At 47.4% G+C, this 23,074-nt stretch overlaps 2 protein-coding genes across 5 annotated transcripts in view; one reads left to right on the top strand and one right to left on the bottom strand.

The window, feature by feature from the left end:
- CA12 (carbonic anhydrase 12) overlaps nt 1-23,074 on the bottom strand; it is a 62,683-nt gene that overhangs the window by 5,917 nt on the left and 33,692 nt on the right. For all 4 annotated transcript variants that reach the window (XM_027971767.3, XM_015096993.4, XM_012181394.5 and 1 more), the window contains exons 3-8: nt 14,293-14,472; nt 13,253-13,395; nt 8,464-8,559; nt 7,561-7,624; nt 7,179-7,336; nt 5,522-5,648 (exon numbers count right to left, since the gene is read on the bottom strand). In XM_027971767.3, the coding sequence (XP_027827568.1) occupies nt 5,522-5,648; nt 7,179-7,336; nt 7,561-7,624; nt 8,464-8,559; nt 13,253-13,395; nt 14,293-14,472 (768 nt within the window). The remainder of the gene's footprint in view (nt 1-5,521; nt 5,649-7,178; nt 7,337-7,560; nt 7,625-8,463; nt 8,560-13,252; nt 13,396-14,292; nt 14,473-23,074) is intronic.
- APH1B (aph-1 homolog B, gamma-secretase subunit) overlaps nt 1-23,074 on the top strand; it is an 86,533-nt gene extending 63,459 nt beyond the window's left edge. The window contains exon 7 of the mRNA XM_060417837.1: nt 1-23,074. This exon is cut by the window's left edge and continues 21,353 nt beyond it. The gene's annotated coding sequence lies outside the window, so the exon portion shown is untranslated.

Raw genomic sequence — 23,074 nt, 5'->3', positions numbered from 1 at the left:
TCCACACAGGGCTCTGGTATGAGTCACGGCAAGCAGAGGTGGGACAGTACTACACACAGAAGGAATCACACAGATATGGAAGAACCCCAGTGCCACATGCCTCACTGGGGAAGGTTCAGACCCCCGAGATCGACATGCTGCTTGCCACAGGGTACAACTACCTGTTCTGGCTGGCTCAGGAGCTGCGTCTTCCACTGGTATCTTGCTGGACCGAGAGAGGCTGGTTAACTGCATGTGAGGTCTTCTGGAGCCTCAAGTGCACACTCAGAAAAGGCCAGCAGGAGGAACAAACACCTCCTGTATACAGCTCAAAGTTTCTGGAACAAGTCTAGTAATTTCTAGGTGTATTTGCAATTCTGCTTATTCAAACAGAATTTTGAATAAAAAGGAATACAGTCCTTTTCAGAGTATTAAAGTATGGGCTGTTGTGGTAGGTGACATGTTCTATAGTGATTACATATGTACACATTACATATGTCTTTAGCAGGCTCCAGTCTTATAAAAGAGGCAGGGAGCATTTGGGTTTAGCAGGGATTTGAGAGTTTAAATATATAAAATCCAGTTTCAGCTGGTAAATCCTTATTATCATGCTTAATATAAGTCATAGACTCAAGCAACTGAAATGCTGGTCCTCTCTTTGGAGGATGTTCTGTTAAGAAAAGTAAAAGAAGATGCCCTCTATAACCACAGAGCATAACATCTTAAAAGGATATATTTTACTGGAGTTTTTTCTTAATACAATGGAACCTATTAAATAACTTCTACAAATAAGTCTGCCCAAAGGATACCACCAGATTACACGAGGGACCTGGCTTTCTATGACCCATGTTAGGGTCTGAGGGCTTTGCCTTCCAGATTGCAGGAATGCCGGCCCAGAAGAGAGGGCCATGTTGCTCTGAGGGGCCTAAACCCTGGCACAGTGGGCATGGGTTACAATGCAGCACCAGGCGCTTCGTGCTCTCTGCCCCCTGTGGTGGGTCAGGCTGTCTGGGCCGCGGGATTGACTAGTACTGGGACCTCTCATCCCTGTCCGGTCAGAGGAGGACAGAAGGCCAGACAGCATCTGTCAGCAACTCCCTCCCAGGCCTCTGACACTTGACAGCTACCTTCTGATCTTTACGTGTTCCTCAACAAGCAGATTGATTTCAATGCTGTTGGCAAATTGACAGCAAAGCAAAATAAGACTTCCTAAAACTAAAACTTGACAGCCAGTCAGGCTTCTGTTCAAATGGTTCTGCGGAGAAGACACTGGCAGGGGAGGAGAAGGGAGCTGAGTCGGCTCCATCCTTTCAAACTTGCAATGAGCACCAGGCATAAAAAGCATGTAAGACGCCCATCGTCCCTGCTCTAGGGGCTTGTGGTCTATGGATAATGTAGATTTTTTTTTTGGTACATGATAATAGATAATTACTCTGTGTTATGCCAAGAACTGTAACAGAGTTATAGAGAGCTATAACTGTGTTCTGGCCACACAGAAGCAGGAAACTGTAGGTCATCCTCAGGGGAATGGGGAAGGATGGCAGGATATGATTAGAGTTGGGTCCTGACAGAGTTTTCCAGGTGGGAGAGGTGCAGGGCATCCCAGACTGAGGGACCCATGTGTGAAAAAGTCTGTAGCGTGCACACGTGAAGCACCTGCCGTGTTGCAGAAGACCCCACAGGGCAGTATGGGGGAGGCAAGGGAGACAGCCTGGAAGGCTCAGCTGATGCTGGACCATGAATGGTGGTCCCAGGTTTCTGCCTGACCCCTTTTCCTCCTGTCTGGGCCAGAGGCTTGTTGGAAGTGAAGAGAACATCCCTGGCGAGGTGTTCTCTTCTCCACCGTGGAAGAGAAACGTGGGGCCGATGTGGGGCATACTCAGCAACACATGGCGTGATGAACTGCATGAGGTGTGACTAGGACTCCATTTCTCAGCACATTCGATGCTTATTCCTGACTGTTCAGACTCTGTATGTGTGGAGGGGGATTCGTAGGTGGGAATTCTTCTGGTCTTTCATTTGGTTACTGGGAAGAATTGATAGTTTCTCATCTAATAGAGTTTATTTATAAATAGGAACCTTTAGAGACACAAGGTCGATAACCACAAAGCATACATTCTGGTCTCAAAAAATTAGATAATTAGCCATCTTAGCTTTCTAAGATTTTTTTTTCACTTTCTCTCTTTAAAACAGTTTATGAAATTACCCAGGTCCCTGAGGATCAAGCAGATTCTAACCATGCTACTCTACAGCTTGGCTGAGCATGAAAGCCCTACCCCCTCGACCGCCCGGCTGTCTTGTCTAAGGTTCGCCTCAGCTGGGCTGTGAGGTATGGGACATGCACTAGCTCAGCTCAAACCCACTAAAGACATGATTATAGAAACTTTTTGGCTCCCTCTTGTCCTTCGAGTTTCCCTTGCCCTGACACGTTGAGAACAGAGCCTGATAACATCAGTATTTGGGTTTAATCGGTCTGGCTTTACTACCCTGTGGGCCCAGTGTTGGTGTCCTCAGCTGGGAAGTTTCTCAGAACCAAGACTTGGGCCCCTGGGCTGTATAACTCTGCCTCGGCCATCTTCCTTCCTCACACTGGGCATCTGACTCCTGTGAGATCTGGATGCTCTCAGGATGGGTTTTCTCCAAAACCCTACCTTGAGGACATGAGTCTTGTCGCCCGGCCTCAGCTCAAGACTTCATTTGTGCCACCTGGAAGAGGCACTTTTTTTTAAGAGCTGAAAAACAATGCCCTGGCACGACTTTCCCTTCTCTCCAAAAAAGTGAGCATTTTAACCAAAGACAGGAAGAAACAACAAACATGAGAGAAAAAAATACAGCGAGAAGGCACGGAGCAGAATGAGGAGGGGATTCAGGCTGCTGCCTCAGAGGCATCTGGACCCCTGCTGGAGAGATCTGTTTGCTTCCTTGAAGGTGAATCGTTCTATCTTATCTCCATCTCTTAGCCTTGGACCTACCCAATTATACTCAAATTTTAAAGGAAGATGGGAAACAGGGTTAGAATAGAATGAAGACCAGGGCATGTGATATAAAACCCTAGAATTCTGTGATCTGAGTGGGGAAAAGTCTTGGGCCTGGGAAAGTCATTGTACAAATGCCTGGGGCAGTGGTTCTCAATCGGGGCAACTTTGCCCCTCCTCCCCAGAGACACTTGACAATGTCGAGAGACATTTTGGCTGTCACAGGTGGACATGCTGCTGGTATCTGATGGGTAGAGGTCAAGGATGCTGCCCAACATCCTACAGTGCATAGGAGAGCCGCCACAACAAGATTATCCAGCTCCGAAAGTCAATATTGACATACCAAGACTAAGAAACCCTACCCTACGGCTGTCAGAGACTCTCTACCTCTTAAGGACAGAAACCAAGTTCTGTGTTCCTTTTCCAGCATGGTTAAGGAAAAAGCAGGGTCCAGTTAAGTGATTCAGTCCCAGTTGTTCCAGTTTGGTTAAACCCTAGATTCCCCCCTCTCAAAGTCCATGTACTTTGTTTCTTAAAGGATTTTCTTAACATTACTTTTCTCCTGGCAGAAAACTCCAGAGTTTTCATTGTCCAACTGCATAATTCCTGTTAACTTTCAGAGAAGACCCTGAATTAAACCAGCCCTAATTATAGACATGTCCCAGTGAAAGAGCGTGCAGACAATTTGAGTCCAAATTACTCAAGGTTCCTGCTGACAAACAAGCTCACTCCATCAACCCGAAGGGCACGTTACAGTCTTTGACCTGCTCCACACTGGTGTGAGGAGGCTCTTGTGAAGGGCAGGTGCCCCTGGGAGGATGAGGTTTGGTTCTTCATTCTTTGGGGCTGACTCAGCCTTGCTTCTTGGGGAAGCTGCCCGAGTCTTTGGGACTTGAGAGGGAGGGGAGAATTCTAACCAAGTTTCTATAATCAGCCTCCAAATGAACAGGTTTGCCTTGGACAGCCATGGATTCTCACTCCAAGGAGCGAGCCCAGCCCCGCTTCTGGGAGCAATAGCTCCAGGTGAGCTATGCAGGACAGGTGGTGCAAAGCTGCATTTGGGCTGTGATCTCCAGTGTCCTAAGCTGGAGCCCGTCTGCTTCAAGGCCCCTCAAGCTCCCCCAGCCTGCCTGGGAAGGTCTACTGAAGCGCTCTGCCACCAGCCTGATCGCACTTCCCGCTCTACAGGCACCAGCTTAGACCTGAGCGGGTCTAAGAAGATGGCTAATTATCCCCATGTTCATTGTACACGTGGGGGTTACTTTTGGATGTCAAGTTTCTGCACGGTTTCTTCTGATCCTCTGTAACTGCCCTCACACACTGTCCCTGCAACGTAAAGTCAGGATGGGCAGTTGTTAGTATCCACTTAAAACATGTTAGCACGGAAAGGATGTTAGCTCACCTAGTCCAGCCTGTCACTTTATAGCTGAGGGAACCAAAGCCAAAGAAGGGACATTATTTTCCCACATCATACAGCCAGGAGGAAACAAGGTGTGACCTTGAACCTGAGTCTCCCAACTGGAGGTGGGGGTGGGGAGGATGTTCCTGTCACCCTATCCTCTGAGACTTGTAGCGACTTAGTGCAAAAGAACAGAACTGACTGTTATCCTTGAATCACAAGCAAAATTCTGCCTGACCTATGTTGGCAGAGTCCCTTATCTCTAGGAAGAGTTTTATTTTATTTAAGAATTGAAGTATTTCCGTGTAACCCTTGCCTACTACCCACTTCATTTAGAAGAATAGGAAAGGAGAATGTTGTAAAGTGGAACTTCCGTGGAGCGACCCCTCTCCTGACCACTCAAGAGTCTACAGTGAGAAAGGGAACTTGGAGGTTTGAAGAGCGTGGGCCTCTTTCCCCCTTCCCGGGGCCTCCAGCCATCTTCATGCAGATACAGAGCAAGTCAAGATGTTAAATGTCCATCTGGGGAGTTACGGTTACAGATTTAGAGGGAAGAACTGAGCTTCTGCAGCTCAGGAAGAAACCAAACTATTACGTCTCATTCAGTATAGATTCTTGGTGCCTGTACAAGCTTCAGGGAGATGAGCCAAAAGGCGGTCCTGAAGATGCTTTCTTGTCTAACGGGCCCTGCGACATTAGACCATGAGCTGCTTGTGCTCAGAACTGGGTTATGTCCATTTTCTAAAAGAAACTCTGGACCTTGGTGGTGCTAGTGCCATGAATCACCTGGCAAGGCTAAAGATGGGCCTTGATGCCAAGAATGCCTGTAAGAAGTTCAGTGTTTGATCTCATGCAAAGGGTCCTACTTGGGTATCTCTCTCTCCTCCGTCTGTGGGAGACACCTGGACTTAATGAGGATTCTGGCCCATGTGCCTGGAGTCCCTGGCTTGTGCTTCTCTTCAAAGGCTCAAGGAAGTCAAGGTCAGTGACGGGAGACCTCAGTAAACCCACACTCAGTAGCTCCTCACACACCTGGCTCCCATGGCAGCCAGAGTGCTCTTAACCCACCTCCTAAGGGCATGAGTGACAATGCCCAAGGGCAGGGCACCTGACTTCATACGGAACAGACATCGTGGCACCACACTGCCCACACACCACATCTCCTTACCTTGTTGGAAGGAGACATACACCAGCCTCTCGTCAAACTTCTGGACCTGCCGAAAGTTGTTGACCATCTCTCTGGGGGACGGGTCATCCATGTGCGTGCAGTACAGGTCTGTCTCCAACTTCATCAGCTGTAGGGAAAGAGCAGAAACACCTCCTGAAGGCAGAGTGATGCCCCCTTGCCTGACCTCAAGGGAAAGGACAGCCAGATCTCACCTCTGAGGCCTGGCGGGAGACCCCTGAGAAGGTGGTGGGAGAGCTGAAAGCTGCCCCCGCCCTGCAGGTGTCTGAATAATGGCCCATGTGTCTTCCCACTTCCCAGGGCCACCGGGAGGGTGTGTACTGTCAGCTCCTGATTGCATGTGAAATCTGCCCTGCAGGGAGCGAAACCTGGGGTGTCAAAAGGCTCCCCCGCCTCCCAAAGAGACTGCTTTCCTCTCCTGAGCCTCATTCAGAGCCCAGTCTAATTAGAGGGGCCTGGGGCTTAGTCTGATGGTCCCATCAAAAGGAACAGAAAAAGGCAGGCAAGAACCTCACAGGTCATCTGACTACTAGTTTCATGGTATTTTCATGCACACACATAGATTACATAACTGTTTCCAAGGCAGTTTCTGGGTTAAAACATTACTGCCTCCTCAGTCATTTCCTCTCTTGATTCATCATGACTTTATTCCTGTCTGCCTATTTGCTGTCATTTATTGAGGTTACTCAGGTAGTCCATAGTAAAAAGGGAGGAGCAGCAATGAGAGCTGTGCTGGGCTCATGAAGGCGGTGGGGCTGTGAGCCAGCAGGCAGACCCGCCTCCTGGGCAACGATGCTTCCTCCTGACGAATTTGAGCTGTGGAGCAGAGACACGAGCAGTGACTTGGAACTCAGCTCCACCTTGGGCCTTTGCTGTGTCACTCACCAGCTGGTGACCCCAAAGTCGCCTTGATTCTCTAACCCTCACTTTCATCACCTAAGAAATGAGAGGGTTAGAGATGATTGCTATGGATTCCATTCCCGTTTTGCACTAGCCTAAGCTTCTTGAGGGTTTCCCAGGTGGCCAGTGGTATAGAACCTGCCTACCAATGAAGGAGACATAAGCGACGTGGGCTTGATCCCTGTGTCAGGGGATCCCCTAGAGGAGGAAATGGCAACCCACTCCAGTATTCTTGTCTGGCGAATCCCGTGGACAGAGGAGCCTGGTTGGGCTACAGTCCATGAGGTCACAAAGAGTCAGATGTGACTCACGAGGCACACACTCGCATGAGCTTCTTGAAGGCAGAGACCCTCACTTCCTTATCGCTGCACTCCCCACCCTCTGGGTTTGTTAAACCATCTAACCTGATCCTGTCTATTCCACCCCAGGTAAGGAACCATGCGCTTTCCTGCCTGGGAGGTGGACACTCTCCACTGGGGGGACAGGTTAGGGAATACAGCTTAACAACTCATATTTAAAGAACTGTGGAGATAGAGCCATTCTCCCCACTTGACAGCTCTGCTTTTGAAGCTCAGCCTGTGATTTCCAAAGCACTTCCAGGTCCCCGTGGTATCTGGAGAGGTTTTGAATAGCTACCAATGAAACTCTGAGTGAGGTAGTCAGATCGTCGATTATGATACAGGCGGTGCAGGGTCTGAGGTACCACGTGGTCTACGACAAGGAAGAGCACGACAGTTACCTGCTCCTGGGAAATTTGCACAGGGTTCCGGAACACCGTCCAGAGCACAGTGGGGTAGCAGGGAGGTGTAGTCAGGGACCCCCTGTAGCGGTAGTACTCTTCAGGCCTTTCTGGCAGCAGCTCTTCTATGCTGAAACCCGGAATGAACACTTCTTGGTCTGGAGAGACATGTTGGGGTACAAAGTCACCTTCCTCCCCAAGGCAGAGGTACAGCTAAGCCTATGACAGCCTAGGAATGTGAACTAGCCCCATTCTGAGCCACCTGTTTCCAGGACCTGGTCACAGACAGTACCTGTCCCCTGCTTGCATTCTTTTTCAGGTCACCCAAGAGCAAATACGCTGTTTTCCAGCAGAGGGTGAGTAAGTAATAAGGACCCCTCACCTTTGTACTTTACAGCTTTAAGGTGATCGAAGATCTTGTCATATGCTGGATTGGAGGAGCCCACCTGCAACAGAGATGGGGCAAGTTGAACAGGGACAGAATTCAGTAGGCTGAGCGTGGCCTGACAGTTGTGAATGGAAGAGCTCTGCTGGGGGTGTATGATCACCACTGCTGAGATCCTCCCTGAAGGATACACTTGACTAGGACAGCCATGATGCTTCACCAGGCCATTAGGGGGTTGGTGTGATGGTCCTGCCCTCTTACATCTCAGGACATCCTGTTTCCAGCTCAAGGCACTAAGGGTTGATTATCCCAGGGCAAGAGTTATAACTTGTGCTCCTGATCGTCTGTGACCTTGAAGGCCACAAATCACATGTTCTCTAATCAGGACTTAAGGGAGCTTGAGTGCATGCCAGCCAAGTCAGGCAAGTAAGCACGTGCAGAAACGACATATGCGCTGTCTCACTGGGGGAAACAGTGCAAACGAATCAGGAGGTAGTCCCATTTTCTGGGATTCAGAAAAGAACTTATTCCAGAGCCCAGATGAAAGATGGAGCTTGGATACTGGGAACTGTATCAGGGGTTCAGGCATCTGGATGGGGCAGCAGTGAATGAGTCCCCTACCCCCACAGGTCTGTGTAACCAGGCAATTCCATGTTTGTACAGTAGGACTGGGGATTAGGACTGAGTTTTCCAGCATCACCTACGACATGCCCCTTTCTGCTGTCCAGCCACAGAAAGTGCTGCCTCTAGGCCAAGAGAGAAGGAACCCTATGGGAGAATACCCCCTGCTCTAGAGTCAAGACACAGCTGAAATGGGACAGGTGTGCGTGGAACCCAATGCTGAGTCTGACATCCTCCTGACTTTAAAGCTCACATAAAGTCCTTCTCAACATCTCTTACCTCTATGAGAACAGCTACGACCGCGAGGCCTTCTGGCTTGTCCTTGGCGACGCTGTCATTGGGGTACCGGTCCGAGTTGTAATAGACAATATGCAGCTGCAGTGGGAGAGATGAGACGAGCTGCTGTCCATCGGGGATAGCGACTCGTGGGAGCCTTTCACTTTTACAGGAGACTGGGATCCAAAAGGAGGGACCTCCGCCTCCAGCTAGATTAGGCCTCAGACCCTCACCTCGTGGCCACTCCAGCTTTCTCTTTTCCCTCAGCTCTCTAGACTACACACTCCACCAGGTCAGTCTGTCCATCTTGTTCCTCATTGTATGCCAGTGTCTAACTTAGTGCCTGAAACATAACCAGGTGCACAGCAGATCCTGAAACAAATGGGCTTTTTTACCAGCTGCGAAAACACCTGGATACTTTGGAGCACTTCTCTCATGTCATTTTTCCTACTTTTTCTGGAACCTGGGGCAAAATGGTCCCACGTGATTCGCCCAACCTCAGCCTGGCCACACTGTACTTGGAACTGAAGGCTGAGACAGTAAACCTCCAACTGTAAGTTCATTGCATCTGTAGCTAGAGCAGGACATGCGTTGACCTCTCAGGTGGAGACAGTCAGAGCATGGCTTTTATAAAGGTTTTATCAGTCATATTTGAAGAGACCAAGCAACAGAAATGTTACTCTATGAATGTAGACTCCAAAATACCACTTTAAACTCATTTTTTTTTTCCAAAAGTAGCAATTACTTGTCATGATGAAAGTGAAGAAAAGAGATGTTTTTGAGAAATTTTGGGGTTAAAAAATCTAGGTAAACTGTGATGAGTGATGCTGATAATGGGGGAGGTTATGCATGTTGCTGGGGGCAAAGAGTATATGGGAAATCTCTGTACTTCCTCTCCATTTTTCTAAATGCTCTAGAACCTAAAATGCTCTTAAAAAAGTTTAAAAAAAAAAAAAACAGTCTAGGAATCATCAAGACATTATTATGACAAGCTCTGAAAAGGTTTTCTGGTTTTTGTTTTTCTTTGATGTGGACCAGTTTTTAAGTCTTGAATTTGCTCCAGTTTTGCTTCTGTTGTTTTATGTTCTGGTTTTCTGGTCACAAGGCATGTGGGATTTTAGCTTCCCATCCAGGATGGAACCAACACCTCCAGCATTGGAAAGCGAAATCTTAACCCCTGGACCGCCAGGGAAGTCTCTGACAATGTTTAACCTGATTTTTAATCCTCAAGGTGGCATCAGCTGTCCTCAAAAAAACTGTGTTAGTAGATGATCTCTCTGTATATGATCTCATGTATTTTTGTTGATTCTTTGCCTCTTGAGACCATAAAACACTGAGATTTTATCTCTTTTCTTTTCTTCATTAATCTCTTTTTCCATCTTCAGTTCAGTTCAGTCACTCAGTCGTGTCCGACTCTTTGCGACCCCATGAACCGCAGCACACCAGGCCTCCCTGTCCATCACCAACTCCCGGGGTCCACCCAAACCCATGTCCATTGAGTCGATGATGCCATCCAACCATCTCATCCTCTGTCATCCCCTTCTCCTGCTGCCCTCAATCTTTCCCAGCATCAGAGTCCTTTCCAATGAGTCAGCTCTTCATATCAGGTGGCCAAAGTATTGGAGCTTCAGCTTCAACATCAGTCCTTCCAATGAACACCCAGGACTGATCTCCTTTAGGATGGACTGGTTGGATCTTCTTGCAGTCCATGGGACTCTCAAGAGTCTTCTCCAACACCACAGTTCAAAAGCATCAATTCTTCGGCATTCAGCTTTCTTCACAGTCCAACTCTCACATCCATACTTGACCACTGGAAAACCATAGCCTTGACTAGGTGGACCTTTGTTGGCAAAGTAGTGTCTCTGCTTTTTAATATGCTATCTAGGTTGGTCATAACTTTCCTTCCAAGGAGTAAGCATCTTTTCATTTCATGGCTGCAGTCACCATCTGCAGTGATTTTGGAGCCCAGAAAAATAAAGTCAGCCACTGTTTCCACTGATTCCCCATCTATTTCCCATAAGTGATGGGACCAGATGCCATGATCTTAGTTTTCTGGATGTTGAGCTTTAAGGCAACTTTTTCACTCTCCTCTTTCACTTTCATCAAGAGGCTCTTTAGTTCTTCTTCACTTTCTGCCATAGCGTGGTGTCATCTGCATATCTGAGGTTATTGATATTTCTCCCAGCAATCTTGATTCCAGCTTGTGCTTCCTCCAGCCCAGTGTTTCTCATGATGTACTCTGCATATAAGTTAAATAAGCAGGGTGACAATATACAGCCTTGACGTACTCCTTTTCCTATTTGGAACCAGTCTCTAGTTCATGTCCAGTTCTAACTGTTGCTTCCTGACCTGCATACAGATTTCTCAAGAGACAGGTCAGATTGGTATTTCTGTCTCTTTCAGAATTTTCCACAGTTTATTGTGATCCACACAGTCAAAGGCTTTGGCATAGTCAATAAAGCAGAAATAGATGTTTTTCTGGAACTCTTTTGCTTTTTCGATGATCCATCTTATGTGATTATAAATAGAATTCAAGCATATTTTAATAAATACAGCTCAATGTTCCCCACTTTTCAAGTGGCATTTTCTAATGGAAAAAATTAATCCCATTAGTTCTTCTTTTCATTGGTCCCCTATGAAGGATTTCTTATGGGCTCCTGCTTCCTCATCTTTACTCCCAAAAGATGTAGCCTCTGCACTGCCCCACACCATCCTGTCCTGGCACTGCTTTACGAAATGGTGCAGAGCTCTATGTGGCTACAACCCCAAAGGTCCCATATCCCTGTTTCTTTTTACTGCTGACCATTGAGCTTGTGTTCAGTTTTAGCACTTTTCTCACTTGTTCAGATGAAATCAAGAGGAGGTGAAGACTAATACAAACAGAAAGCGTTCCCCGAGGAGAGGATTGAGAGAGGCTTATCTTTTTTAATGTTACTTTTATTTTATGTATTTATTTAGCCACACTGCCCAGCATGAGGGACCATATTTCCTCAACCAGGGATTGAACCCACACCCCCTGCATTGGAAGCTCAGACTCTTAAACCACCAGGGAAGTTCCCACCAGAGTCTTCATATATAAACTCAATCCAGAAAAACTGTTACACTTTCAAGGGCCCTCCATAAAGAATTTTTTTGAACCCGACCTGGTGGCTAAGAGGTTGAAGCATCTGCCTCTAATGCGGGAGACCTGGGTTTGATCCCTGGGTCGGGAAGATCCCCTGGAGAAGGAAATAACAACCCACTCCAGTATTCTTGCCTGAGAATCCCATGGATGGCGGAGCCTGGTGGGCTACAGTCCATGGGGTCGCAAAGAGTCAGACACAACTGAGCGACTTCACTTCCATAAAGAATCTGCCATTTTAGGGTCACCTTCCCTGGTGGCTCAGGTGGTAAAGAATCTGCCTGCAATGTAGCAGACCTGGCTTCAATCCCTAGGTCAGGAAGATCCCCTAGAGAAGGGAATGGCAACCCACTCCATATTCTTGCCTGGAGAATCACATGGATAGAGGAAGGAGCCTGGTGAGTCACAAAGAGTGGGACATGACTGAGTGACTAACACTTTCACTTTCACTGATTTTTTTTTTCTGTATTATTGACATTAATGGTCCATCTTCACCATGCTCTTGGTCTCATGATGTGGCTTAATAGCAGAAAATACAGTGACTATTTTTAAGTGCCTAAATCCTCTCACCCTATACCCTAGCTCCTTTACTCCCCTTGGGAAAATAGAGGCTTCCTCATTGCAATTAGGCTGAAAGAAACAAAGTCCTGGAGGTTCAGAGAGGGATCTGGTCTGAAATACACAGCTCCAGTAGGGCCATCCTATTAGGCCAGAGTTACAGCCCCTCCACCTCTTATAACTCTAATTAGACTAAATAGCAGTTCAGCATTTAAGAACAGAGAATGCTTGTGTCAATATTTATCATGGGCTCCATTGGCTGATCAGTAGAATTTATCTCCTTGTATTTCTTACCCTGTAAACATTCAGAATCACACCCCCAAGTGCAATCCCAGTTGAGCTCTGAAATGGAGCCACTCAACCACCCCCCACCCCCACCCTCCACTGCAAGCTTGTAGTGCAGGAGCAAAGCTCTCGCTCCTCTTCCTATTTTCTTTGGTATTTGGGGGCAGCACCTCCAGGCAACATAGCACAGCACTGCGGTGATGTCCCAAGCTATCCTCAGTGAGTCTCTGCTTGCCATGATGCCCTGTGTGTTACAATGCCAGTCATCCCTTGATTTGTGGCTAGGTAGAAAAGAGTGACCCTGAACCCAGGTCCCCAAGCTCCAAGCACAGCCCATGCCCAGGGAAAGGAAAGATGGGGTGTAAACAGGAAAGACCCACATAAACAGCATGATGTGTGACGAAAGCTAAGAAGTTGGGGGAGCGTTTAGCCCAGTATGACTCGGCATGGGATGGGTCAGCCAGACACTTGGTGGGGTCTTAATCTGTGTGCACAGAAGGGTGATGTCTAGAAAAGGGGCACGTGTGTCCCCCATGCCACCGTGGGAGCCCTGCCTCTGGAGAAGCATCACCCAGTAAAGGACTTGGAGGCTAAGTCAGCAAGTTCAGGAAAGGAAGGGAAGCGGGCCTCCACAGATGAGCTGCAGCGTGGCTGGAGCGGCTCTGCCTCCCTGTGCTGTCGGCAGAGCTGGGGTGGGTGTGCAGAGCATGAAGGCCACCCCCGACCCCCACCCGCCATGCTCTGGTCTTGTCTGCACACCAGCCAAGTGGGAGAGTGCCAGACCACCCACCGCCAGGAATCCCCTGCCAGTTGGGCCACCCCACTCACCTCGGCGGCAAAGTGCTTCCCGCCGACAGTGTGCTCGGAGCCATGAGGGTCGTTCTTGTCGCCCCAGTGCAGGTGCAGCTGTGAGGCATTGTAGCGGGCCCCGAGGCCCCGGACCTGCATGTCCTTGGGCAGTTTCACCTTCACTGCAGGGAGAGGAGGGGCAGTCTTCAGAGCCCTGGCCAGCTGGATGCTGCCTGAGAGCAGGCTGGCATCACCTGCCCAGGGCCCAGACAGGGGCAGGGGGATGCAGCGAGGTGGGGACCAGAGAGGTGCAGCTCAGAAACCTGGGCTCTTTCTCTGAGAATGTCCCCCTTCCACAAAGCAATTCCAGTGGCGGCAGGCAGCACCTTCTTGGTTCCCCTTGGGAAATGATGGCAGGAACTAATTTAGCCACCAGATGGATGTTTGTTTATATATCTATGTATTACGCACTTGGCCATGAAGATGGAACCTACAGTGAACTATCTGCCAAGCTGAGAATTATATAACAACAACAATAACTGCTATTTATGAAGCTTCTCTCTATTCTGGATCTTAATATACAGAATCTCTAGTCTTTACAGTACCTGTCAATATGCCCATTTTCCAGATGAAACCTCAAGATTTTAAAATTCTTATCCATAGTCTCGTGACTCATATGTAGTCAAGCCAGGATTCAAACTCAGATTGGTCTGACTCCTGGGTGAGCGCCCCAGTGAACTGTGTGACCCTTTGAGTCATTCATGAGGACCCAGAATTCACTCTCATACCATATCAATAGGTCAAGGGGCTCAAGCCTTTCCCCACCCCACCCCCATCCCACCCCAAGAGATGTGCTGCTTCTAAGAGGTATTTTCCCAGCAGAACCACCTGAGCCCAGGGCCTGCAGCATCTCCTGCAGAGAGTGGCCCAAGGATCCCTCAAGGGCTCCTCTCTGCTCTCCTTCCTGGGTGCCTCATCAGAATGCTCCCCCCCCCCCAATCCCCACCCAGCAGACTCAAGAGGCCAGGGAGCCAGGGGAAGCCCAGCCACCACTGCAGGCCTCTGCGTCGCTCCCTCACCTGAGTGGCCATTGTTGGTGAGGACAAATTGCGGACTGGCAGACTGGTTGTACCCTTGGAAGGCCAGGGGCCCGAGGCTGGCGTTGTACCGCAGGATGTCATTGTGCAGGTCTATCGGGGACTGCAGCAGGCCCCCACAGGAAGGGTAGGTCTTGGACCAGCTCTTCTCCCCGTCAGGACCTGGAAGGGGAGGTTCAAGCCCGTGACTTAATCAGTTTTCCACTAGAGCTGTTTCCTCACCTTCTAATTCTGTGTGCAGTACAGTTATTCCTTTTCTATTCTTAATCCCCAGAGGTATGCTCTTCAGGGTCCAGGGACCCCAGCCTACAGAGTCAGGGCATGCAAACGTCTCCAGATGGTTTGCTTTTGAAGTAATGTGGGGAGAGAGGGGCCAGAGCAGTCCCATGGCAGGGACTCCACTTTATTCTGTAATTGTTCATATTTCAACCCGGTGCACATCCATTCCGCAAGAAGACCTCATGACTCTCAGCAATTTAGCATCTGTATATTGAGCACCTACTATGAGCAGGAGTTACTCTGGGTCTTGGGGCCACCCATGCTTGCATTCTAGTAGAGAATAATTTTTTTTTAATTTTTTGTGTTTTAGAAGCAAAGGAAATTAGATTTTTCTTATTATTTTTTTAAGTTCAGTTTAAAATCTCTGGCTCTCTTCCCTTTGGTACTTTTAAAAATTGATGTATTTGTTGTTGTCATTGTTCAGTCACAGTCGTGTCCAACTCCTTGCGACCCCATGGACTGTAGCCTGGCTTCCCTGTCCTTCACTGTCTCCCAAGTTTGCTAAAACTCATGTCCACTGAGTTGATGATGCCATCCAACTATCTTATCTTCTGTCACCCCCTTCTCCTCCTGCCTTCAATCTTTCCCAGAATCAGGGTCTTTTCCATTGAGTTGTCTCTTTGCCAACTCAGGTGGCCAAAGTATTGGAGCTTTAGCATCAGTCCTTCCAGTGAATATTCAGGGTTGATTTCCTTTAGGATCCACTGGTTTGATGTATAGTAATTGTACAATATTATATGTTACAGGTGTACAATATAGTGATTCACAATTTTTAAAGGTTATACTCCATTTAAAATTATTATACAGACTACAGTCCCTTTGTTGTACAATATCTTTGTAACTTGTCTTATACCTAATAGTTTGTACCCCTTACTCCCTTACCCTTCTTGCCCTGGTCCCCTCCCCTCTTCTAGCAGGGAAGAATTTATTTAATCCACTAGAATGTTCCACGTTGGAAAAATTGGTGTCTGACTGACTACAACTCCAGGTAGGTCTTTGAGGCTGGTAATCTAGACTATGATCTTCCTGATAGGAAACCCTTGAGGACATTGATTCTGAATACCCAGGTCTAGAGTAAGTAAAAACCCTGCAACCTGATAGGGAAACTTGAAAGATAGCAAGTAATCACAGAACTAAATGCAGTGTTTACACTGGGGAAAATAATGACAATATTACAAGCTAATTATTACCATCTAATTGACAAACTAGCAGTGAGGAGGAACAGACTTAACAAATAAACCCTCCAGGGCTCAGGCTTCTCGCTAACTACCAGGTAATAGTCCTTCCCCTGGAAATGAAAATAAACAATCCAGTCCCATGCAGATGAAATTTCTGACTCCCACAGGGAAAAGTCTTTCAAGAATGTCAGGCTGTGTTTAAAAGATTATCTCCCATGGTAATTAAATGGATTTTCAAGCTGAGGTTTCTCCAGAAAAGCGGATAACCGGCAGGTCATGGCTCGTTGGAGTGGAACAGTTGTGCCCTGTGGGCTCTCTAGGAGTTGGGAATCAAGGTTTGCCACCTGGAGTCCATTCATCAGTATTTCAGCACAAGGAAAGATGTACTGAGATGGAGTTGGGGGAAGGAGCACCACTTCTTCTGGGCACTCTTCCACAGACCACAGCGTTGTTTCAAGAGAGAGAGGGAGAGTGTGTGTGTGTGTGCGGGCGCGCGCTCGCTTCACAGAATCCCCGTCCCTGACTACCTTGTTCTCTAACTGGAGAGTAGGGAGAGTCAGAAGCGACACTTGATGCCCACGTTCATTTAAAATGCTATGAGCAGGGACTTCCCTAATGGTCCAGTGGCTAAGACTCCACACTTCCAATGCGGGAGCCCCAGGTTCAATCCCTGGTCAGGGTACTAGATCCCACATGCTGCAAGTAAGAGTTTTCCGCATGCGCCAACTAAAACAATCCTACATGCTGCAGCTGAGAATTCCAGTGCTGCAAGTAAAGATCCTGCGTTCCACAACCAAGACCAGGTGCAGCCAAACAAATATTTTAAATAAAGCTGTCAACCCCAGAACTCTATAACCAGTGAAAATAAGTATTATCAGATAAAACTAGAGAATTTGTGACCAGCAGAAATACTCTAAGAAATGTGAATGAAAGCTCTTTAGGCTTTAAGGGAAATTATCCCAGAAGAAACTTGGAGCTTCAGGAGGCACGAGAGAGCACTGGAAATAGTAAATAAATAGAGAAAAAAAAAATTTTTTTTTAGATGCTATGAGGAGTTGGCCCTGTGTCTGGACACACACAGGAGAATCCTCTAATTTTTCAGGCTGTCAACCTTCAGGTATCAGTTCAGTTCAGTTCAGTCGCTCAGTCGTGTCCGACTCTTTGCGACCCCATGAATCACAGCACCCCAGGCCTCCCTGTCCATCACCATCTCCCGGAGTTCACTCAGACTCACATCCATCGAGTCCGTGATGCCATCCAGCTGTCTCATCCTCGGTCGTCCCCTTCTCCTCCTGCCCCCAATCCCTCCCAGCATCAGAGTCTTTTCCAATGAGTCAACTCTTCCCAGGAGGTGGCCAAAGTACTGGGGTTTCAGCTTTAGCATCATTCCTTCCAAAGAAATCCCAGGGCTGATCTCCTTCAGAATGGACTGGTTGGATCTCCCTGCAGTCCAAGGGACTCTCAAGAGTCTTCTCCAACACCACAGTTCACAAGCATCAATTCTTCGGCGCTCAGCCTTCTTCACAGTCCAGCTCTCACAACCATACATGACTACTGGAAAAACCATAGCCTTGACTAGACGGACCTAGGTATACCTTTTCAGAAATGTTGGAACTTGAAGGGATTCCAGACTCTCTAGTTCAGCCTCTCACTGGACACCAGTTTTCTCAGCTCTCACATATCATAGTTTCTCCTGGACTGTGTTGTTTTTGTTTCCACAGCCTCAAAGCCCTGGACTCAAGGCAACTAAACTACTGCAAGATGGCAACGAGGGGAGAGGGAGGCTGGAGGCAGTCACTCCAGGAGCAGACCGGAGCAGAGCGGTTACTCAGCTGAGGGCAAAACTAAATTCCTTAGAGACCGCAGGGAACAGAGGGGAAGCCGTCAAGAGGTATCATGCAAACCCTGAGGGTCAGGAGGAGGTGCAGCTGCCAGGTGGCAAGCCTTCCGGAGCGAGGCCGCCAGCCGTTGCTCTGCTCACATCTGGGCCCGCGGCCAGGGTGGCAGAAGCTGCCAGCCAGGCCTGAAGGGAAGAAACTCAGGAAGTGAAGATGTGGCGAAGCTGTGCGTCCTGTAGCTAAAGGGAACTGAGTAAGAAGAACTGTCTTTTCCCAGAGCAGGGGCTCACCTGAAGGCTTCCTGAAAGAGAGGCCCAGGCCCTCCCATTTCATGTCTGTGAACCCACATCGTGACTGGGGGCACGTGCGTGACAGGCACTGAGGAATCACAATCCCCGAAGAATGAAAGCCCCCAGGGAACAGAGAGCTCAGAAAGCATTACCAGGAGGAATGTTTCTTTGGTCCTAAGTAATTTTCCTTGGAAGTTGGCTAAATTAGGTGTTTGGGAGCAGAAAAGACTAAGGATAGAAAAGGAAATGGAGAGACTTCCCCGGTTGGTCCCTCGTGGTCCAGTGGTTAAGACTCTGCCCTCCCAGTGCAGGGGGCCCGGGTTCGATCCTTGGTCAGAGAATTGGATCCCACATGTCACAGCTAAGACCCAGCACAGCCACCGGAATTTTAAAAAAAAAAAAAATGGCAACAGAGTTCATGGTTGAGAAAGAGAAATTCCTAGGAAAGAGAAGCAACTGTATTGGACCCAGAGAGTCCAAAGAACCAGATCCAGCTGCCCCCGCAACTCGCCCCCCAACCGCCACCCCTCCATGAGTGATCCCAAGCAGGTCACATTCCCTGCCTGAGTCTCCTTCGCCCTTTGTACCAATGGGAGGGGTGGACACTATGTTCTGGAAGATCCCTTCTGGCTCCCAAGCTCTGAGATTTACTAAGATTACTGGGGCTAAGCACCTTCACCTCTGTATCAGGCCAGTTGGAACGGGTTGGAAAGAGCTGCTCACGCCAAGGCAGCTCCTGGGCATGTGACGGGGTGCCTAGTGGGAGCCAGCTGTGGAAATGAGGGCACAGGGCACTGCCGTTCCCCAGGCTGGTCCAGTGCTGCTGGTCTCAGCTGCCAACCATGGGGTGAGCGTGGGGGTCGCTCATCCTGAGTGCCCATCACAGGCCCTTAGGGCAGCAGAGTCTAGAAAGCCTTTTCTTCTTCCCCTCATTAAGGTTGATGGTGATAGTGATGATGATATTAGTAGTTTTGGTCCTTACACCTCTACAACTCTGTGGGGTCCACAAGGCAAGAACTGCCCCGTTTTGTAGATGAAAAATTGAGATTAAGTGATTTGCCCAAAGTCAGACTTTGGCTTAGTAACAGAGGTACCTTGCCTGGATCACAGAACTTCTGTGAACTTCTGTTTCAGGGTTTATCTGGAAGATTTTGTCCAGGCCCATTTCCTCCCCCTCCCGTAATCTCCTTGAAGGCAAGGACCATGTCTCATTCATCCCTGCTTTGGCCGCAGTGCCTGGCACAAAGCAGGCCCTCACATGTTTACTGAGCTGGATTCTCCTGCTAATTTTGTGCAGGGAAGTAAGTGCCTATATTAATCCCCCTAGCTTCTCTCTCTTCCCCCATGTAATTTTTTTTTTTCCTATCAAAAAAGAAATGAAAAATGATGTCACTTGCTCAGGTTCAGAATTTATGCTCCTAGCTTTCTCGTGTACCTGCATGAAGTTTTGCTGTTTGGAGCCACTCACTGAAAAATAAATCCTATTGCTGGCCCCTGGCTTGGCATTTTATTGGAGTTCATAGGACCCTCTTCCAGCATGTGATGGCTCTGTCCCCTTCTTACACAGCTAAGGACATTGTCAGAGCAGCCTCCCGTCTCTTTGGCTTGTAGGTAACAGAGGTGCCAGGGTGAGGGGGTGCACCAAGGCACCCAGTGTCAGGCATGTCGGCAGCGGCTCCTTTCTGCCCCCAGCTGCTGTGTGGGCAACATGTGACTTGTTGCTCTAACACTGCCTTTTCGTCGGCAGCTACAGCCCTGGCGTCATCTTTCAGCTTGTTCTCAGCTGTCACACTCATGCCAATGGCTGTGCTACCAGAAAACCTCTCCCAGGACTGACTCTTCCAAAAGAAGCATTTCCAGCTACCATCAAAATGTGACTTTTCTCTTGAGTTGTGACTTTCCCTCTTGCATGGATTAGATTCCTCCCAAGATCATGATAAAAAGGAGATCATACGGATCTCTCTGTTTGTTTTCCCAACTAAAATCAAGGCATTATTTCTTTCCAGTTCATGAATTTTTCTGTTTGAGGCAAAACAGAAGCAGGCCAAATTTCTGTTTTGAATTGTAACAGGAGATTAACGTGGCACAGCTCAAAGCGCCTCTCATGCTGCCCAGCAAGGTGTTATTGAGGCCCAGAGTAAAGACGTGTGGTACCCCCAAGGACCAGGATGGTTTCAGGGAGAACACCAAATGCGTGAAACTGTAGAGAGAGAAGCAAAGTGAGCCCCACATCGCCTGGCTTTGACAGCTAACAATCCTTAGCCAATCTGCCTCCATCTCTACCGTACCCACGCTCCCCAGCTCTGGATGATTTTTGAAACAAACCTGAATATACTTCATCTGTGCACATTTCAGTATGTCTTTAAAATACAAGGGCTCTTAGAACAAAAGCATAATACCATTCCCTTGGGTTGCAAAGAGTTGGACACGACTGAGCGACTGAACTGAACTGAACTGAACTGAATCTTACTAAAACCAGTCAGAATTTTAAAAATTTCCAAGTATCTTGTATCCTTTTATTTGAAGTAGATGATCTTTATTTTTAATAACTGTAATTAAAACTCCTCATTCCTCTTCTCCTATCTTTAAAAAAGTTTCTTTTATGGAAGTGTAGTTGATTTACACGGTTAACAGCAAAGTGATTCATTATACATATACCCATTCTTTATGTTCTTTTCCATGATGGTTTATCCCTTGTTCCCTGTGCTATGCAGCAGGACCTTGTTGCTTTCATATCTTTTTTAACGGTTGTTTGTAAAATTCAGGATTCAGATAACATCCAGAGAGTACCGTTGGTTGATGTGTATGGCCTAGATCTCAATTTGATGGTGCTAAGCCTTGTCAGAGGACAAATGACCCCACTCTTCCAAAGCTCAGATGCTCAAAATCTCAGAGCCAGGCCAGTCTGGTCCATCCTTTGCCCTCAGGGGATGGGTCATGGAGTCCCAAGTTTCCATGACCACCACCACACCTACCATCCCAGGTTAGGCCCTCTCCCTGAATATATCACACTGTAAAGGATCCCTGCAGGGTCCCCACCCCAGCCTTTCCTGTTGGCTGCCAGGCTCCTTTCTTGTTGCAACTGGGTTTAACCAAGTGTAGCCCTGCGCCCATCCATCCACTCCATTTCTCCACAGCATGCCCTGCCTTGCTCCTATCCCCCAAAAAACAAAGGAGAACCATAGCCGTCTTTCACAGTTTTAGCCTGTCAAGGCCTTCATTAATTTTTTTCTTCTTTTTCTTTTTGGCTGTGCCACAGGGCATGTGGGATCTTAGTTCTAGGACCAGGGATTGAACCCACATCCCCTGCATTAGAAGGCAAAATCTTAACCTTTGGACCACCAGGGAAGTCCCTGTCAAGGCCTTCAAAAGCCCTCATACCTTCCCAAGGTCGACTGCCATAGTCAGGCCAGCTGCCCCATCCTCAGAACAACCTTCATAAATGTTCTTATGCTAAAAATCTGCTTTAAATGCCTCCTTTTCTCTCCACCTTTGCAAATCTTGTCCATCTTCAAAAACAAGCTCAAGTCCTGGACAAGCTACTCCAGCACTTTCTTGAATTGTCGTTTAACCATCTCCCCTGTGACTGTTATAAACCTGTTCCAGACTAGAATCCTGCCTTCAAGTTCCAAAGACCTTTGGAAGCCTAGAGGCCAATGTCACATCCCTCCCCTGTGTCTGAGACACAGTGGCATTTACTAGACACTTAATGAATAGCTTCTTAAGCTCATTTCAGAAATCTAGCCATAAAGGGATAGGAGAAGGGCATGTGTGTGTGTGGTTATAGGAAGATGAGGGTGACGAGAAGCATTTTTTTTTTTTAGTGGAGAGACTTCAGCACACTTCTAAGCAGAAGGAAAAGGAAGCAGATAAGGAAGGATGGTTCCAGAAGAAAGTCATGGAGTGTAGGCCTGAAAAGAAAGCAAGGGAGGGGAGGGCCTGGAGGCGGAGGTAGAAATTACCTCTGGGCTGAAGGAGGCATGCAGTAAGTGTTTGCTGAATAGATCAGACCAGTACACTGAAGACTTCCTGGAAAGGAAGCCCATAGACGGACAAACAGAGCCAGAAATCCTACAACTCACAAGTCTGCAGAGGCCATCAGGGAGAAGACTGACTGTGGGATGACAGGCAGTCTCAGAGTCTCACATTCTGAGATGCTCGCAGCCCAAGTACATCCATGAGCCTGAAAGAGTCAGTGTGTTTTTTAAAGTGAACTTGTTTTAAAATTTAGACAACATTTTCAAGCAGGTACAAGAGTAAAGAGCACAGGAGAATGGCCCCATGTGCCCATCTGTCTGTGACAGATTACGTGTTACCCATACCCCTGACCCCATCCATCTCCCTCGACTGGATTACTTTGAAGAAAACCTGTGGATGCTTATATACAACTAAAGGCAAGAACTCTCTAAAAATAACCTCATATCATCTTCACATCTAAAAACTGTTAACAGTGATTTCTTAATGTCATCAAATACCCAGTGCATGTCCGGTTGCCCGTTGTCTCATAATTTTTTCCCTATTTTTAAGTATAGTTGATATACAGTGCTTCAGGTGTCCAGCAAAGTGATTCAGTTTTATATATATAAGAATATTCTTTTTCAGATTATTTTCCATGATAGGTTGTTATAAGATATTGAATGTGCTAAAGTCATATGTATTTATGAAAGAGTTTGTTTGAATCACAGTCGAAATAAGGTCTGTGTATCATGACTGGTTAATATGTCCCATAGGTTTCTTTTTATCTACAGGTCCTCCTCTTATTTCTCTCCAACATGGGTGTATTTACTCATACTTATGTAGATATAGACTCACTACTGCCTTGGGCAAATAACAATCTACACAAATAAATGAAGGATAATTTTAATATTTTATAATGTTTGCAGACATGGTATAGGGGTAAGTAAAACACTTAATGGGGTTGAGTAATTTCTACATTTACTAAATATACTACATATGTGACAGCATATATTATAATAAAAAAGCACATATCGCTCCGTAGAAGACCAGAACCATGTAATTACTGGTACAGTTTGATTGCTGTTTCTTACTGATTATTCTTTCTCACTGACTGCATCCTATGTGCTTAAGAATAACAGAAAATTTAATGAAGATAAATATTGCCTGTAATTTGAACTATATCTGACAAGTCTGGACCAAAAATAAAATGCTTTCACTATTA

Source organism: Ovis aries, chromosome 7 (assembly GCF_016772045.2).
Source record: "Ovis aries strain OAR_USU_Benz2616 breed Rambouillet chromosome 7, ARS-UI_Ramb_v3.0, whole genome shotgun sequence".
In the NCBI taxonomy this organism is placed as follows: domain Eukaryota; kingdom Metazoa; phylum Chordata; class Mammalia; order Artiodactyla; family Bovidae; genus Ovis; species Ovis aries.
Note: the sequence above shows the minus strand (reverse complement) of the source record. Positions and strands in the feature narration are given on the sequence as shown.